At 53.3% G+C, this 17,783-nt stretch overlaps 1 protein-coding gene across 1 annotated transcript in view; it reads right to left on the bottom strand.

Moving 5' to 3' along the window:
- The window catches only part of Crispld2 (cysteine rich secretory protein LCCL domain containing 2), a 55,888-nt gene that overhangs the window by 27,946 nt on the left and 10,159 nt on the right, over nt 1–17,783 (bottom strand). The window contains exons 2-7 of the mRNA XM_087900470.1: nt 13,374–13,689; nt 10,987–11,105; nt 9,284–9,416; nt 8,833–8,948; nt 5,999–6,099; nt 861–1,004 (exon numbers count right to left, since the gene is read on the bottom strand). Of these exons, the coding sequence (XP_087756596.1) occupies nt 861–1,004; nt 5,999–6,099; nt 8,833–8,948; nt 9,284–9,416; nt 10,987–11,105; nt 13,374–13,613 (853 nt within the window). The 5' untranslated portion in view covers nt 13,614–13,689. The remainder of the gene's footprint in view (nt 1–860; nt 1,005–5,998; nt 6,100–8,832; nt 8,949–9,283; nt 9,417–10,986; nt 11,106–13,373; nt 13,690–17,783) is intronic.

The raw sequence follows: 17,783 nt of genomic DNA, 5'->3' as shown, positions 1-17,783 counted from the left end.
CTTTCAAAGGGATGGGAAGTACAAGGGGCATGGCTTGTGGGAGGTGGAATATACATACACAGGGGTGGGGTTTATATAAGGGCTAGTTGTAGCGGGTAGACTCATAGGGTTTGCAAGAGTCCTCATTCCAGCCTGGATACATGGATCCTGGGGATTGGAAACTATTCGCACTGGTATCCAAGTGCAGGGAGATATCCATTGACTCTGGGGGGCTTTTCACACTGCTGCAAGCCATCTTTGCAGTTAGCCTGTCATAGATACGGTCACCCCCTTGTAAGGATGAGGAAATGGAGCCTCCAAGAGTCGAGAAATGGCCTGATCTGAGAGACAGAACCTGGCAAAGGCTGCACCTGCCTACAGGCACTGATTTCTGAGTGGCCAGTATGGCCGAGAGAAGCCCAACATCATTCAAGATTCCCTTTGAAAGACCCAAGGAAAATCTAACATGAAAATATCTGCCTTGGGGTGGAGTGTTTAGCTCAGTGGGTACAGTGTTGCCCTGTGTGTGGGGAAACCCTGGTTATGTCCTAGGTATGGTGGGTGTAGAAGCAGAAGGATGAGGGGTTCAATGCCATCCTTGGCTACACGCCAAGTTTAAGAGCAGTTTGGGGCTCTAGGAGACACTACCTTCAAACAAACAAACAAACAAAGACAACATTCTGCCTGAAAGAAGAAGTTTCCTCCTGTCAGGCTAACTTATGTGGCTTAAAAACAGCATTTTCAAATAAGAATATGGGGTTGTGCCCTAGTTAGGTCTGCCCCACCCTCTCCTGTTGCCAGGTACCAAGCTCCCCTTCTCCACCAGCCCCTAGCAAAGGGATCTGGGGGCAAGCACCCCAAAGGCTGGGAACACCACTCACTCATGAAGCTGATGGCTGGGGTCTTCTTGGGCTTCGAGGGTCTGACCACCCTGGGCTGAACCCAGACATGTTTTTCCTCGGGAGCAGGGGGCGATTCCACCTCGTTCATCTCATCCACCTCCGGTTTCCGACTGTTGGGCTCTTCTAACGGTGGTAAGGGGGAAGAGAGAGAACATGCTGCATTCAACCACAACACTCTTGGACTTTGTTTCGTTGTTAAGACTGGATTTTACCGTGTAGATGAGGCTGGCCTCAAACGCATAGAAATCCACTTGCCTCTGCCTCCCCCATGCTAGGATTAAAGGGTGGTGCCCCTGGAGCCATCTCTTAAAGGCTCTTTGGAAAAAGCAGCCTGCAGACTAAGCCCTGAGATTTGGCTTCACAAAGACTCGTTTCAGCTAGAGAGAGGAGGTTACTCCGGGGACAGGCCTGCCCAGGTGGAATTCTACCAGCCCTGGGAGGATGGATGGTCAGCTCGCTTCTGTGTTTACTTTGGACCTCAGAGAAGTAGCCCTAGGTGTGGGTGGGGTGCAGCACCCACACTTGGAGGTCAGAATGGTCACTTGTCCCACCGCCTCTTCTACACAATCATCTGTCCCTGTCCCTAACCGTAGCCTCAAAGCTGTAGCTCTCTCCGAGGTCCCTCTGATTTCTGATTTTGTTGGGAAAGAGTCGCAGAGGCTCATACCACACTTCTATCCCTAGTGACAGGGACCCCTTACCTGGCTCAAGCCATGGCTCAGCAATAGAGATTTACTGTCTTAGCGTTGGACCTGGCTAGACATAGTGGCTCATGCCTGTAAACTTAGCAAGCAGGAGGCTGAAGCAGGGGGATTGCTTCAAGGTCAATCTAGCCCACATGATGAGACCCTATGCCTTAGCTGGCTTTCTATTGATGTGATAAACACCATGGTCAAAAGTAACTCAGGGAGGAGAAGGTTTATACGGCTTACAGACGACAGTTCTTTGAGGGAAGCCAAAGGAAGTACCTTGGGAGTAGGAGCTGAGGCAGGGGCCATGGAGGAGTGCTACTTACTGGCTTGTTGTCTGTGGCTTGCTCAGTCTGCTTTCTTATACAACTCAAGATCACCCGTCCAGGGGTGGTACCACTCACAGTAGGGTGGGCTGTAGCATGAGGGCCAGCTTGTTGGGGTTTCTGTCCCGCCCAGTACCCCAACAAGCCAGCAAGTCCCAAGGAAAATCACATGGAGTCTACATCAGGTTATAAACTGATTGGCTCATTAGGTCAGGCTTCTTGTTAACTCTTATAACTTATATTAACCCATTATTCTCATCTATGTTAGCCATAATGGCTCAGTACCTTTTCCAATGTGACAGCTTACATGTTGCTTCTTCAGTGATCTGCACAGGAGTGCCGGAGGGACCTTCCTCCTTCGTAACCTTATTCTATTCTCTTTGCCCCGCCTCTACTTCCTGTCTGGTTGACCCGCCTATACTGCCTACCTGGCCAATCAGCGTTTTATTAAAATACATGATTGACAGAATACAGATAATTCTCCCACACCAGTGGGCCCTCCCACATTAGTCATTAATCAAGAAAATGCCCCCACAGGCATGCCTAGTGGCCAAGTCGACAGGAGCATTTTCTCAGTAGAGCTTCCCTCTTCCCAGACCACACTAGCTTGATCAAGTTGATCCAAAGACAAAACCAAAACGAAACAAAACAACGCCTAACCAGCATACTCTGTCTCAAACAACTTAAAGGGTGGAATGTGCGGCACAGACTTGCAATCTTCACATTACATTGGCTGAGGCAGGAGGATTGTGAGTTCAAGTCATAACGAGATCCCATCTCAAAAGGCCTGGTACATAGAGCTATCTAAAGCCCCCAGCTCCTGGTTTAAAAGAGCACAGCTTACTCAGTCTCCATCTTTTTCCACCCAGGACATCACACGCTCCTCCATCCCTATGATCATGCTCCGGCCCCAGCCCCTTCCAGAGCGCTTCACCTCATGGGCTGACTGTGCCTCCGAGCGTCAGCTCGCTAACCTCTGTTCTCATTTAGATGGGCAAAAGAAGTGGGACCACCAGGACACCAAACTGTGACCTCCAGAGCAGGCCCAAGTGTCTGTGTGTGTGGCAGAACCAGGAAGCACCTTCCACACACCTCGGAGGAGAAGGCAGGGGAGCTCCATGATGGCCAGCCAGTAAACCCACTGAACACACCTCCCAGCTCAGCCCACCCACCTCAGCCTTGCTGATTAACACTCCCGTTGGCCAATGAAGGGGGTGAGTGCCCCACCCTCCAGACTGGCAGTCTCCTTCATAAGAAAATATTATCTCCAGTACAGAGTTGTACTATCAGTGAATATGCTTGGGCCAAGACTATTTCAAGGAGCACCCACAGGCCTCTGTGATTCCACAGAGGCCCATCATCACCAAGGGCTACTGACTTTCCTGGAGCAAGGGACTGTCTTCACAGAGGGACATCTTGAGTCTTGATGTCCCTTGCCACCATGACAGGTATCCAAGCGAAGGGCCAGCAAGTGAGGCACCCTGTCTTTCTAGGTGGCGCACTGGGCAGTGTGGAGACTGATTTATTCCAGGCTAGCCCAGGCCTGAGAGGAGAAGGGATAGGGAAGGTGGAGGTGGAAAGACAGGCACATGGCTGGCTGTAATTTCATCTTTGCTCCCAGGAGCCCCAGCTTCATGACCTACTGTACCCGCAACACCCCATACACAGGAGAAGCTCAATAAAATCCCAAGTGAACGAGAGACTCAACCCCCACCCCCTGAGAGTCAAGGAGAAAGGACGTTCACCAACAAGGACTGAGGCTCCCAAGGCTGGAATTTCCAAAGCACAGGAGCACCAACCCTGGCCTGAACTTCCATGGAGCCCCTGGGCTGCACAAGGAGCCTCAAGGCCTGTTCCATCAATGCAGCCATTCACGGGCCCCTCATTGACAGCCAGGCTGTCTGGGAGTGAGCTGGGTTTCTTCCATTGGCTTAAGGATCTGACAACTCAAAAGGCCAGCTTTACTGAGAGAATCTAGTTTGGGAGGGTCTAAGATAGCTCACTCTTTCATAACAAGAGCAGGCAGTACTATATCATAGGGATGTGTGACCCAAAGGGACTTGGGTACCTCCTGGTCTGGTAACCATAACTGCATAGATCAGGGTCACTTCATGCCCAGGATATTCAACACACAGTCTGCTCCAAGCCAAGGGTCTCAGGACCCAGGGTATTGCCATCCCACTGGTTCCCCTGGCTTTGTGATTGGCGACATCTGAGCATCCAGGCCCTGACCCCACACCTCATCTTTCTACCATAAGAGACATAGCAACCACTTCACATATGAGGAAACTGAGGCTCAGAGAGGCAAGGGGATGTAGAAGGGACCCATCTGGGCTCACAGAGCTGGGATGTAGCTGGACAGAAAGTTGGGTACCTCTTGGGCCTGTTATCCCCTACAGGGTACCGGATAAAAGGAAACGTCTATCCTTATCCTTAAATCCTTGTGTCCCCATTATAGGTCATGGCCTTAAGGGTGCCACGGCACACCCTTATTTAGTGGCTTATGTAGATAAGCTGAGTTAGGGGAGGTTTTCTGCATGGTTAGCTAAGAAAACGACCATGTCTGCCAAGCAAAGTTGGGTGTTTTCCAGCACAAATAGAGAAATACGCACATGGGCACCGTGGGATGGGTAAGCTAGTGTCTGGGGCCTCCATGTGCTCTAACTTCTTGAAAGAGCCCTCTGTGGAGGGGAGAGTCTGTTTATCCACCAGCACACAGGACACACCTGCCCAGTGCCCTGGAGTGTGCCAGCAGCTGTAAGACGGGGCAGCCAAGATCCTGAGGAGTTTGGGGGTCACGAGAACTTGGTGGCAGGTGCATGTCTGTCTGATACCCAGAGACTCCCTGAAGATGGGGACATCAGACCTGCCTCCAGGGAAGAGCTATCATGGGGACCTGGCACAAGGCAGTTCATGGGACAGACTGCAGACAGGATCATGCTCTCAGGGGTCTCAATTGTCCCTGTCTCTGTCCCAGTCCTCTGGTAGTGTCCCTCACATCTGCTAGCTGGAGTGGCAAAGGGCCTGGCCTTCTGTGAATTAGGATCTCTGCTATTTCACATCCTAGAGCTCAACAGACTGACCCCCATGTCCATCTCAGGGATGGAAAAGGTCAGAGGGTCACTGCTGCAGGTTCACCCCCATCCCATGCAGTAGAGTCTGCCCACTCCCTATCCAGTCAGCCCTGGGCAGCTATTAGAACCACACAGAACAGATATCACCCTGGGGCACCCCTGACACCAACCTTCTGAGAGTCAGAACTACCCCAGAACGTCAAGAGTGTTTTAAGCTGAAGAATGTGTGGTGTTTATGGTGGGAGGAAAAATGGATGCTTTCTAAAGCCCTTTGGGAGTCAACAGTCACAGGCAGAAAGCAGCCTTGACAGCAGTCACTATCAAGAGGATAAGGGAATGGGTTCCGGACGAGGGCACCAGTGCCTGTGGCTGACTGGGTGAAACTCAAGTCACTTGTTTCATGTTAATTGACTGGATTTTGCTGGGTAGTAGTGATGCATGCCTTTAATCCCAGCACTTGGGAGGCAGTGGGAGGCGAACTCGAGGTCAGCCTGGTCTACAAAGCAAGTTCCAGGACAGGCAGGACTACACAGAGAAACCCTGTCTCAAAAAAAAAAAATTAAAAAAATCACCTGGATTTTATGTGCAGATTTTGTTTTGGGGAGTTCCCAAGAGGTCAAGCAGAGTATTTCTATGAAACCTAGGCTGATCTCAAATTTGTGGCAATCCTCCTGCCTCAGCTACCCAAGTGCCAGGATGACAGGCATAAGCCACCACCTCTGACTTACAACCCTCTGTCTTAAGCAGACATGCTGAGGAAGGTGTGGAGGGAGTCTGAGTCCAAGGCCATACCCATTGTCCACTGGGGCTAGGCCAAGAAGCTACCTGGGGGACGGGGCATCTCAGGACAGTGGGGTCTGCAGATGGCAGGGACCAAGTGCAGAGAGCAGAGGGGTGCAGACCTAAAGGGTGGCAGGGTGGCTGCAGGGCTGGGTCTGAATCTGACTCCATTTCCATTTTAGCCATCACCGCCTGTGGCTCCAAGGGCCAGAAGCCACACCAGGGCTGGAGTCCCCCGAGCCACCTACCTTGGTAGCATAGGTTGTTCCGGCAGCCGCCTCCATAGATGGGTGGGCACTCAGAGCAGGGACGCCCATGCTTGTAAGGGGCCTCACCAATCCAGTTTCCCCTGAAGACAGACCAGAAACACCATGAGCCCCATCCTTTAGGCCCAGGGGCCCATTAGGAGACCTCAAACAGAGTCTCTGATGTTGGTAGAAGGACACAGTCCTGGTATAGGAAAGGCAGCTCCTTGGCCTCCCTCTCCAGTGCCAGTCAGCCAGGGGGCTCTGGGCACCATGATGAGACCTTGTCACTGAGGACTGTTTAAGGAATGGTTGCCTGGGTGACATATGCAACCCCAAACCTATTTGAACGACCTCAGACAATGTCCCCTACTCTGAGCCATGGCTCATTAATCATACAGTGGGCAGTCTCCAGAACAGTCCTTGACCAAAGCTCTTGATAAAAACATCTATAAAGCAAAGTGGCCCACCAGGGTAGTCTGTGGTTGCTTTTGAGGGAGGCAGGGGCTCCTATCAGAGCCACTGAGAGACTGCACAGGCTCGTCCGTGCACTCTGCGGTCCTCTACAGTGGCCAAAGAGTGATGACATCACTGAGTCAGGGAGGGAAGTGGCCCACACTGGGGAGGGGTCTTGCCTCTTTCTCTGCCTCTTTCACAGTACACCCTCCTCTCTATAGATCCACAAAGACAGCTACAACAACCTCTGGGCATTGTTGTGGACCCCATAGTTCTAGCCCTGCAAGTATTTGTGCTGGGGACACAGTGGGGGGGACACTGAGATGAACCCCAGTGGGACATCAAGCATGGACTGAAACACTCTCCCTCACTGTCCATGGGAGAGCTCGATCTCCCCAGGAAACTGAGGCCCCACAGGGGTTTGTGCTACTCCCCAAGACCAGTTCTCCTCAGCACACTGATTCTGTTTCCTCAACCAGAGGCCATACCTCCAGGCTTTCAGGCCCATGAGGGCAAACACCAGAGTTCACAGAGGCTAGCTGGCCTCTCAAGCCAGGCAGCAGATATCCAGGCTCCAGAACCTCTGACCAGCTCATGGATGGCACTTCCTTACACATGAGGCCATACAGGCAAGAGCCACGCTCACCTTGCACCATTCCCAGGTCATGGTCATTGTTCCCTCCCTGGTTCCATGATGGCAGTCTGACCAGCTCAAAGACTGGGAACCCCTCTTGAAGGAAAAGGTAATGGGCAGCAGGGGTTATCCTACAGCAGTCAAAGGTGACTAGCGAACAAGCTGACTGCGGGTGGGTCTCACAGGCAATGCCTCCCTCAGTCACAATGAAGCCCAACCTACCCTGTAGCCACATTCCAACATGTGCCTTTAGGAAAGTAATTAAAGTTAATTAAATCAGGAGAGTGGAGCCCTGCTCCGAGGACCAGTGCCCTCATGAGAAGAGGCCCAAAGAGCGTGCTCACTTTCTGCTGTCTCTCATGGCCACGTGGGCACACGGCAGGAAGATGGACACCTACATGCCAAGATTAAATGCCTCTAGGCCTCCATTTCAGACGTCCCTCCCAAACAAACATGGACGAGCAAGTGTCTGCCATTGGGCCCTGGCGTGAGGTGGCCACTACAGGTCCCAGGCTGGTTAAGCAGAAGACAGTGACGATACAGTGCCTTTACCAGGAAGGAGGAGAGAAGAGTGCCTGGGGAGCTGGAAGTTTAATTTCTGTTAAAAAATCTTTTTACATTTATTTAGTGTGCATCTGTGTGCGCATGAGAGAGTTGGTTTTCTCCTTCTGCTACGTGGGTCCTGGGGATCAAACTCGGGTCATCACATCAGGCTTGGGGGCAAGCCTCCTTACCTGCTGAGCCATCCCACTGGTCCCAAGAGTTAACGTTTCTGACCAGAGCTACTGGCATTTTTAAAACATATTTAATCCAAGCTAGCCCTCGCTTTCCACCTTCAGCTGTGCTAGGAACTGCCTCAGGGACCAGAGCCTTCTGGAGTGTGGCTGTGCAGCTACAGCCCCAACACCCCAAAGCCACGCGCCATGGTTTTTCCACAGTTTTTCCCCTCCCAAGCCCACAGCTCCTGATCCCCACCTCATTCCACCTCCTCTCGCCACCTGCTTTATCCCTCTAGTAAGTAAGTGTGCCAGAGAGCCTGCCACAGCGCCTGTGCCCGTGCCAGGATGGCGGCCAGCATCATTGTTCAAACCGCAGACTGCCAATGGGTAAGTGGCTATGTGCTCTGCACAGATCTGTGCAGTGAGCTGTTGGGTGAGCGACACGCTGTAACAGAGATGCTCAGGCCTCTTCAGGGAGGGAAGTCGAAGCTGAAACAAACCAGCCAGTCTGTGGCTCCACTTCAGAGAAAACAACACTCACTACTCACCCCACCACCACCACCGTTATCTTTTACTCTCTCTTGCTCGCCCTCCTCTCTCTCCACTCTGTCTCCCCTCCCCCAGCCAGACAACAGCTACTCACACTTGGACAAGTGGCCTTGGGAGATGACTCATAAAACCAGTTAGAGTAATTGTGGTTCCCCCTTGTCTAATTCTGGCCAATGGTGTTTTGTGGGGAAATGCCAATGGAGACAAGCCATTCCTACATTCCTGCTATGTGAAGTGGAATCGTATGGGAGGACACGGTGCTGGAACTCTGCAGCCACCTTGGGGCCATGAGGACCTTAGACGGGGCCCAAGTCCTTGCTAACTCTCCGAGCCATTCGCTCACCTGGAAGCAGGGATTCCTAGACTCTTTGTGACGGAGATAACTAAAGCTTCCCTCTTGAGACCAGCTTCAGCTAGTTCCCCCGCGACACACAAATGCATCCCAGCTGGCTTGTGTGACCCAGACAACACAGTCTTACTTGGGGGAATAGTTGCAGACAAGATACACAGCATTCTCCCAGATGTCTCCCCAGACGTTTATCCTCCGACAGGTGTGTACAGCACAGCCAACCTTGTTGGTGGTGGCCCAGACCATCTGAAAAGACAGCACCGTGTTACAGCTCAGGGGCAGGGTGTCCTAGGGCAACTCTGGTAGGCAGGGCGCCAGAGAAGAGCCATCCACTGGGGGAGTGCACGCTGCCTGTTCATAACACGCTATATGCGCACAATGGTGGAAAACCTCAGTCATGTAAATTGAAGTTTCCAGAGAATACTCCAATTTTCTCCTCCCGTGAACTCAGCCAGAGCAGACAGCGGGACCAAACCAGTGTGCTCTGAGAAGCACCAAATTAGTGGAAAGACCTCAGGCAGTAAGCGCTCCTGCATTCGCCTTAGCAGACACACACCCCAGGTCTGGGGCACCCAAATTACCTGTGTGTAGTGGGTGCACATAGCACCTGAGCAGCGCTCTGGGCACCACGGGTTGCACTCGTGGGGGTAGGGATAGGTGTAGTCCTTCACCTCGTCATACCAGGACTGCACGTGGAACCCAGGAGAGCGGTACCTATAGGGACAAAAGTGGTAGGTGGTCCATAGGCTCCCAACCCAGGCTCCCAAACCTGCCAGCCCCTGCCTGAAACTACCCTTGCTTGGGTAGCCTCCAAGCTGCCTGCGTGAGCAGGAAATGTTTACCCGTGTCACCTTAATTATGTATTCATCTTCATGCACAACAGGTGAAATATAAGCAACTCAAGAACCCAAGACTTCAGACACACTGCAGCCAGGACCTCCTTAATTTAAGATACAAATGTGTGTAGGGCAGGCAAGGGGCTGCAGGCAGGCTTGTCAGCTCAGCTACTCCAGAGGTTAAGGTCGGAAGATGTCAAATTTAAAGCCAGCCTGGGCTCCAGAGTGAGTTCATTGGGCAATTCAGTGAGAACTTGACTCAAAAGGTGAGAAAAGGGGCGGGGTGCAGCTCAGCAATAGTGATTACATGTGGGGGGCTCTAGAGAGAGAGAAATAAGGAGGGAGGGAGGGAGGACAGAAACAGGGTTGGTCAGGGCCAAACAGGGGGGATTTGCAAGGAGACAGAGAGAAAGATGGTAGACATATGTTGTAAGTTCACTTGGAGCCGAGGTAAAGGCCGGCAGACATTAAGTGAGAAGCTGAGGAGTGCCACACAGCTAGGACACTGTGGGGAGGCCACTGATCTGCGGCCACTGCCCCAGGCTGGCCTTGAACTCAGGGTTCTCCTGCCTCCTCTTCCTGAGCACCGGGACTCTAGGTATGAGCCACCGGGCACTCACTGTTCTGTTTCGTTTCCATCAGGAAGAAAAAGAATAACTCGCCTATGAACCCACAGTCCCTTGGTCACCAGCAAGTGTAAACAGAGTGGTTTACAGAGAATGACCGTCGGTGACAGCGCTGCGGTCAGTCAAGCAGTTTGAGGTCTTGTAACAATTACTGCCTGGGCCCAGCACCAGCAGCCGCGGTCAGCAAGTCCCCAGGACACAGCCTCCCACCCTGGTCAGCCCCTCGGAGGCACGTGCCATGAGGAGCTAGGGCAGAAAGGAATCTGCCTGTCAGTCCTAGCAACCCTGTTCCAGTGCCAGCATGTCTGAGGGGAGGAAACCTACCCATCAGGGATGGGACAGTCTGTGCCTCTGATCCCATCCCTGTCCCAGGGCCCCTGGAGGGCCTCAGAAGAGGGTCAAGCACCACGCCAAAGCTATGGGGACAGAAAGGTTGTATGTGGGTCTCTGAGATGGACAAGCCATTCTCGGTCGAGGAGACACCATGCATCTAGAGGGAAACGGGCTGATAGGAGGAAAGGGATATCATCCAGGGTGGGGCAGTCTGGGTGGCAGTTGGAATTTTGTTGCTGTCTTGCCAAGCAGTAGGCCGTAAACAAGGAGCTGAGCCTGTCAGAGCTGCAGGTTGCCCCATTAAGTGGTTTGTGTGTTCATGATGCTGGGGGCAGAACCCAGAACCTCGAACCTGCCAGGCAAGTACTCAACCACTCCACATTTGACAACACACAGGATCGCCAAGCCCTCTGTGCCAGTCACCTTGCAGCAGCCAGATCACTCCCGGGGTGGGGGGATGCTGCAGCTTGGGGCGCTGGCCGCTCTTACCTGCCCCAGTGCACAGCCAGGTTCTGCCCGATGGATACCAACAGGCTGGCAGGCCCGTGTTCCCACAGGCACTCCTGTGCCCATGCTGCCGCGGACCTCTCCAGCTCCTCATCCCAGGTCTGTAGGGGACAGAGATGGCAGAGACGTCAGAAGGGGGAAGGAGAAAGCCCAGCCCACGGCTGTCAGAGCTCTGGCTGTGCCTCTAACAGAGGCCTGCGAGCCCAGCTTCTCAACATGAGTGAGTGCGAAACTGAAGGAGATGGCAAAGGACAGAATCAGACAGACACAGAGAGGGCAAGTGAGCGTCCTGGTCACCCTCGGGCCATCCTCAGGAGCTGAGAGCCCACCCAAACCCTCGGTGAGAGCCCTGGGTGCATTCAAGTCTCTCCTTGCCTTCCTGCCATGGTCCTGGAGAGTACCTGCCTTATTTCATTTTACAGAAAAGGGAGCCAAAGCTGTGAGAAGCCAGGCTACTGAGTCACAGCCACACACCCAGCTAGTCCAGAGCTAGGCTCTGGCTCTAGGTCTGTGGGACCCATTGTGACTCTCCAGGAGCCCCATGATATGTTGGGGGGATCAGAAATCCAAGCACTATGCAACTCCTCACAGGCACCCCACTTGTTTCCTTTCTAGGGAACAAGATGTGGGAGGTAGTGAGGCTTCACCATTCTGTTCCCTCACACCCTTCCCTGCCTACAAGCTCATTCTTCCTAATCCCACTGGCAACCACCGCAGCCTTTAGCTTCTGTAACTGCCTTCGAGTTCCTCATTCCCCTTTTGGGTTCCCTCCACCTCCTGGCCTGCTCAACTTGTCACAATGTCACCTCTAGTCAGCAGTCTCATGAGTACAAGGTCTTCTGGGCAAGAACACAACATATGTGCAATAACTCCACAGAACTCACCAGTTAGCTAATCCTCAGGCATGCAGAGGACTGAAAAGTAGGGAAGAGCCCAGTCCCCCGACACTCTTGTGTTCACGGCACACCTCCCCTGAGCAGCAGGTGTGGGGACAGGCAGCCTCGCCATGGATGTCAAGGGCCAGACCCTTCCAGATCAGTCGCTCTGGGTTTAGCTTCCCATGTGCAGCTTGGGATTAATGCTTCCCGTTCTCCCAGGTTCCCACCAGGATCCCTCGGGTCCCCATGCTCGCACCTCCGACCCAGTTCTCCATGGCACCTCTGATGGAAGACACACCATCCCATCCACCTGCCCAGGGAGTGTTGCCGGGGCGTGATCCCCCAGCAGGAGCTGTCTCAGCCTTGGCAAGAGGGTATGAGGACGGCCTGAAGCTACCATCGACAACATAGCCTCTCTGAGCAATCGCTGGAACCCAATCCACGTGTGAGTGGTACCCAGCCTCCCCGGGCAGTGCCTGGGAAACAGGGGGCTTTAACCTCCAAGTTTTAAAGGCTACCAAAGTAGAGGATCCAGGCCAGTGGCAACAAGAGGCCCTGTGGTGCATGACCAGCCTCTCCCCATCCTCATCCCCACACTGATTCGAGAAACCCAGTCAAGGGCGACATTTCCACCTTGGAACTCAGGGTCAAGTGACCACTTCACCTGGCTACCCAAACAGCTTGCAGCAAGAGCTCAGGAAGAAAGACCTCTGTGGCTTCTGTCATCTTCAGCCAAGACCAGCTGAAAGGGAGACGACCCAGGACCCAGGGTGCCCTTTTACGTTTCTACACCCCCAAAAATGTATACAGCCACCTCGCTCGCTGACATCTTGGAAGAGTGCCCATATTTCCTAAGGGAAAAGATGGGTGCTTGTACCACGTTCCCCAAAGGTAGCCTTGCTCAGGGCCCACAGAGCTATCCACTCATTCCAGACCATGGGACCATGAAGGACCCATCAGTACCAGAGTGGTCTCTAAAGGAAAGTCACTGGCTGCTTGATGGAGGATGTGGGACTGTGACCTGGGGGACAAAGACAGAGACAGGGCTGGAGAGGGAGAGAAGCCAGGCCTCGACACCACTGAAGCAAAGAGAGAAACGAGACATACAGCACAGTTGAGGTGGGGTGTGGTCCGGGAGGTAGCGTGCTTGTAGCCGAGCTGGTCGGTAGAGTGCTTGCTTAGCATGCACAAAACCCTGGGCTCCATCCATGCAGAAACTGGGCATGCTGGTGGACGGACACCTGCAACCCTAGCACTTGAGAGGTGGAGGTCAAGTTCAAGGTCATCCTTGACTACACATTGAGTTTGGAGGCAGCCTAAGCTGTCAGAAAGGGAGCCATGCACACCAGTAACCCCGATACTTAAGGAGCTGGATGTGGACCAATCAGAAGTTGAGTCATCTTCAACCACATAGTAAGTACATGAGACCTCTCAAGAAATCATGAGATACCGCGCCGGCCTTAGCTGGCCATCATTCCTGTGGGCACTCACCATATACTCCATGTTGGAGGCAGAGGGATATACCTGACCTCGCAGCTTGTTGTGCAGCATGAGGATCTCCTGGCGGTCGGACCAGGGGATGGCCCTGCGTGCCCGGGAGTGTGGCTCGGCCTGCTGGTATTTGCTCAGCAGCTTCTCCAGGCTCGTGGTGTTGGGGAGAAAAAAGGCCTGTGCTCCACAGACCAGCAGAGCCAGCCCCATTGGGACCACAGTACTTAGAAGACAGCTCATGGCCCCCACGCTTGCAGCCACGCTAAGGGGACAGGGTAGCCTGGGCTCCTGAGGCAGGGCTGGGTACCAGAAAGTTCTAGAAAGAAAAGAGGAAACAGGAGACAGCGAGTTAGAACTAAGTCAGCTCTGCCCAACACCACCAAACCAGCATAGGAAGGGCTCCGTCCCTTTGGCCAAAGTCTTTGCTCACACAGAAACGCCTGGTATGCACCTGTCCCGTGGGCTTGGGACTTGTCAGGGGCAGGGTAAACAGAGGCGGGGAGGGGATGGAAGATGAACTAGAGTTCCTGAGAGAGCTGCTGCTGTCCCAGGAGGCAGGGCAGAGTCAGGGTGCCCTGACAGGCACAGTCCTCACCTCCCACCCTGGAAACTCTCCAGGGTCCCATCAGCTGCTCTCTAGTATGCCAGAGTCAAGCCTGTCTGCCCTGCTCACCCAGGGGACCAGGAAAGGCCCACTGGGTGCAATGGCCCAACCACCAAGAATGTAGACCATTCAGAGGGCCCAAGCCCTCTCAGGTCAATCACTACTATATAGGTGCATCTCCACCTGCACAGAGTCGGGTCAAAGTGACATGTCACTGTCTGTCCAGCCTGGGACCGTGGCAATGCCCCACCTGTGTTGCTTTGCACTCGGGTAGCGTAAAGGGCAGGGCCCAGAGGCCCAAAGCATCCATTGCCAGGTGACACTACTCTGCTCAACCAGATGAAAACCTAGGGCTAACTGAGGCATGCACAATCAAGGTACAATCAGTAAGGGGAATGGTAAATAGACTAGTGACAAGGAAGGGAAAACGGGGTGGAGAATTACACAGCAGGTAAAAGGAGCCGCTAGGATTATGCTTTGGTCTTAATAAATACAGCATGGAGTCAGGTGGTGGTGGCGCACGCCTTTAATCCCAGCACTCAGGAGGCAGAAGCAGGTGGATCTCTGTGAGTTCGAGGCCAGCCTGGTCTGTAGAGTGAATTCCAGAACAGCCAGGACTGTTACACAGAGAAACCCTATCTTGAAAAACCAGAATAAAATAAATAAAAAAAGAAGCGATCAGGACACAAACACAAGTAGAGGGACAAGCGTGGAAGGACACAGAGAGATAGTACCACCTGCAAGCCAAGGAGGACCCCGGGAGGAGCCAGATTCACCCACAGCTCCGTCTCTGCCTCCTGGCTTCAGGCATCATGACTGACATGTGAACTGTGGGACCAGGCCACAGCAGACCATTACACACCAGGCAATACAGAAGCAGGAAGAGGTGTGTCTCAGGTGTTGTTGGGCTGTAGCTGTAAGGAACAAGAGGGGGGGAGAAAGACAAGAGACCCCCACGACCTGGTGCATGGTGTCAAAGCAGTAAGCCACAAGCATGGGACACAGGGACGTGCCCAGCATCCCAGCCTGTGGGGACCATTCCCCATGCACTACCCAAACAGCCGCATCAAAACTAGCACCAGGGCCAGATGTGGTAGCATATTCCTGCATTCTAAGCCTAAGGCCAGAAGCTCACGAGGTCAAGGCCAGCCTGGAGTACATGTTGAGGTCAAGGCCAACCTACACTGCTTGACAAGATCTTGTATCAAAATAAAAAAATTAAGAGGCTGGAGAAATGACTCCATAGTTAAGACCACTTGCTGCCCATTCCTCGGTACTACATATGTATATCTGCCTTTTCTACCATTTTCATCTGTGTGTCATATGTGCTTGTCATGGGGTGCACAGAGAGGTTAGATGACAACTTGCTATAGTCAGTGTGGGCCCCAGGAATCAAACACAGGTCATCAGGCTGGGAAGCAAGCACCGTTACCCACTTATTAAGTCTTCGCACGGGCCCCAAAACCTTTTGTGAAGTAGGCCCACATGCTGTCCTGGATCACCAGAACTGAGCAACGACTGAGCTGATCCTGACAAGGAATCTTGGCGGCTTCTAGAAGGAGCCCTGCCCTTCTCTAGTTGCCGTGTGAGCACCTGGCTGCCATGGCTCTCCATTATCCAGAGTTGTGGTCCTATGGCTCCCATTCTACAAATGGGACAGAGCTTGAGTTAAGATGGTTGTCCAACACTGGACAGCCAGAGACAGGAGCTGGGGCTACAGGGGTGGTCACCCTGTTTCATGACACTCTCCAGAAGGGCTCTTCTTTGAGTGGAGAATACCAATGTATCCTATCAGGGACACGGACACCCAAAAGCATAGCAGCAAGGCCTGGCTCTGGGGCTCTGGCATTCCATCCTGCCTCCTAGGAAGGACGCTGGGAAGCTGCGCACGTGGTGACTCTGTAGCCAAAGACTCCTAATGTGTCACCCCGGGGAGATGAAGAAAGCCTCTGGGATACTTGCCCAGGACATGCCCCTCCTTGGCAGACACACACGCAGTACCATCTGTGCTGTGTCCTTGATACACTGTGAGCTTCCCTCTCCAGCTGCAGCCACATCCTCATTCCCTCGGTCTTTCAGCTGGACGCAGTGAGGCCCTGGGCCCCAGCTCCCCCAGCATCCGGGATAAGGTTCACGTTCCCGGTATCTTCTCTCTCACCTGCTTCTCCCTGGCCTCACCAAATTCAATACCCTCGCCTCGTTTCTTTTCTCTTCTTTCCTTTTCTGCATACAGTGTGCATGGGTGGGTGTGTATGTCCCCACATGTTTGCATGCATACCCACAGGTATCCACGCATGTGCCAAGGTTGATGTCAGAGGTCTTCCTCAATCCCTCTGCACCTTATCTGTTGAGGCAGAGGCTCTTGCTGTTTCATCTAGTCTGTGAAGCCAGCTTGCTCCTGGGATTCCACCTCTGTCTCCTGTGTGCTGGTATTACAGGTAGCTGCCACACCTGCCCAGATTTTACAGTGGTCCTAGTGATCCGAACGCTGGTTCTGACGCTTGCACAGGGATCTGTTTACACACTGAGCCATCCCTCTTACTCTCAACACCATTTCTAGAGGAGCCTCCCCCTACCAACCTTCTGACACTCTATTGCTCACCAACTCAGACTGCCCCCCGGGGGCTGCAGGCCCACACAGCCAAGAAGGTTTCTGCATGATCTCACTCTCTTTTGCCAGAGTTACAGAACAGAACTCAGAAGACCCCAGGGAGCTAAAGCATCCAGTTCCCACAATAACAAGGCAAGAGGGATACAGGAAGCTTAGACCATACTTTAGGATTCCAGGGCCAATGGTGAGACTCGGGTTGTGAAATCAACTCTGCTGGAATGCCTACATTCCTAGGGCTGGGCATGCATTGGGCCATGATTGCGGACGGAAGGTTTGCAGCCCCATTTTACAGCAGACAAAGCTGAGTCCTGTACACATTATCAGGTCTGGGAGTCTGGGTGGCCAGCTGGAGGGGGAACCAAGGCTGGAAACCCAGCTCCTTGAAGCCTTGAGGACAACGCAGCTGCCGTCATATTAGCCCTCCAGTGACCCCACCAGTCCCGGATGGCACTTGATGCCATTCAGAGCTCTAAAAGAGGTTTTGATGGAAAGCCAGCAAAGCCCCTGATCCAGAAACGAGGGGCCGACGGGGAAGGTGGTTGCATCATGCGGCCCAGCTGCTCTGTGTTTGGGAAAGCCTGCCAAGAAGATGTCAGAGCTAAGACACCAGCTGCTGGCCCGGTCTCTGCACACGCTGTTCCTTCAGCCCAGCCCCTGACCCCAACGTGCCCGCTGCCAAGCCCGCCAGTAAACTTCTGCTCACCATGGGCTCCCCTTCCTGGAAAGCCTTGTGGGAATTAATCACTCCATGGACCTGTCAGCCTTCTCACCACCGAGTCCCAGAGCCTGTCTGACACATCTCTGCTCAATAAATATTTATGGAATGAATGGGGAGGGGCATGCCTCCTCTGTTCTGGATCAGAGGAGCCATATAAGGACTGTGGTCCACGGTGGACTCTGTTGGCTGCATCCTGGGCTTCCAGGAAAACAGAACCTGGGTTCAATCCTGATGTTGCCCCCCACCAGCTGTGTGGCCTCAGGCAAAGCATCAGCTTCTCGGGGCTTCATCTGCATATACGGGGGGGGGGGCTCTCTAAGTCCCACATCTTCGAGTGATAGACATGAGTTAGTCCTAGTGGAAATAGAATGCAACAGGCTTTCAAAGGCTTAGACTGGGGCTTGGGACTCAACTCAGCCAATAGCGTGCCTAGCCTCTTGGTTCCACCCCCAACTCAGGAGGTAGAGGCAGGAAGAT

The sequence above is a fragment of the Myodes glareolus genome, chromosome 22 (genome assembly GCF_982192425.1).
Source record: "Myodes glareolus chromosome 22, mMyoGla1.1, whole genome shotgun sequence".
Classification (NCBI taxonomy): Eukaryota; Metazoa; Chordata; class Mammalia; order Rodentia; family Cricetidae; genus Myodes; species Myodes glareolus.
Note: the sequence above shows the minus strand (reverse complement) of the source record. Positions and strands in the feature narration are given on the sequence as shown.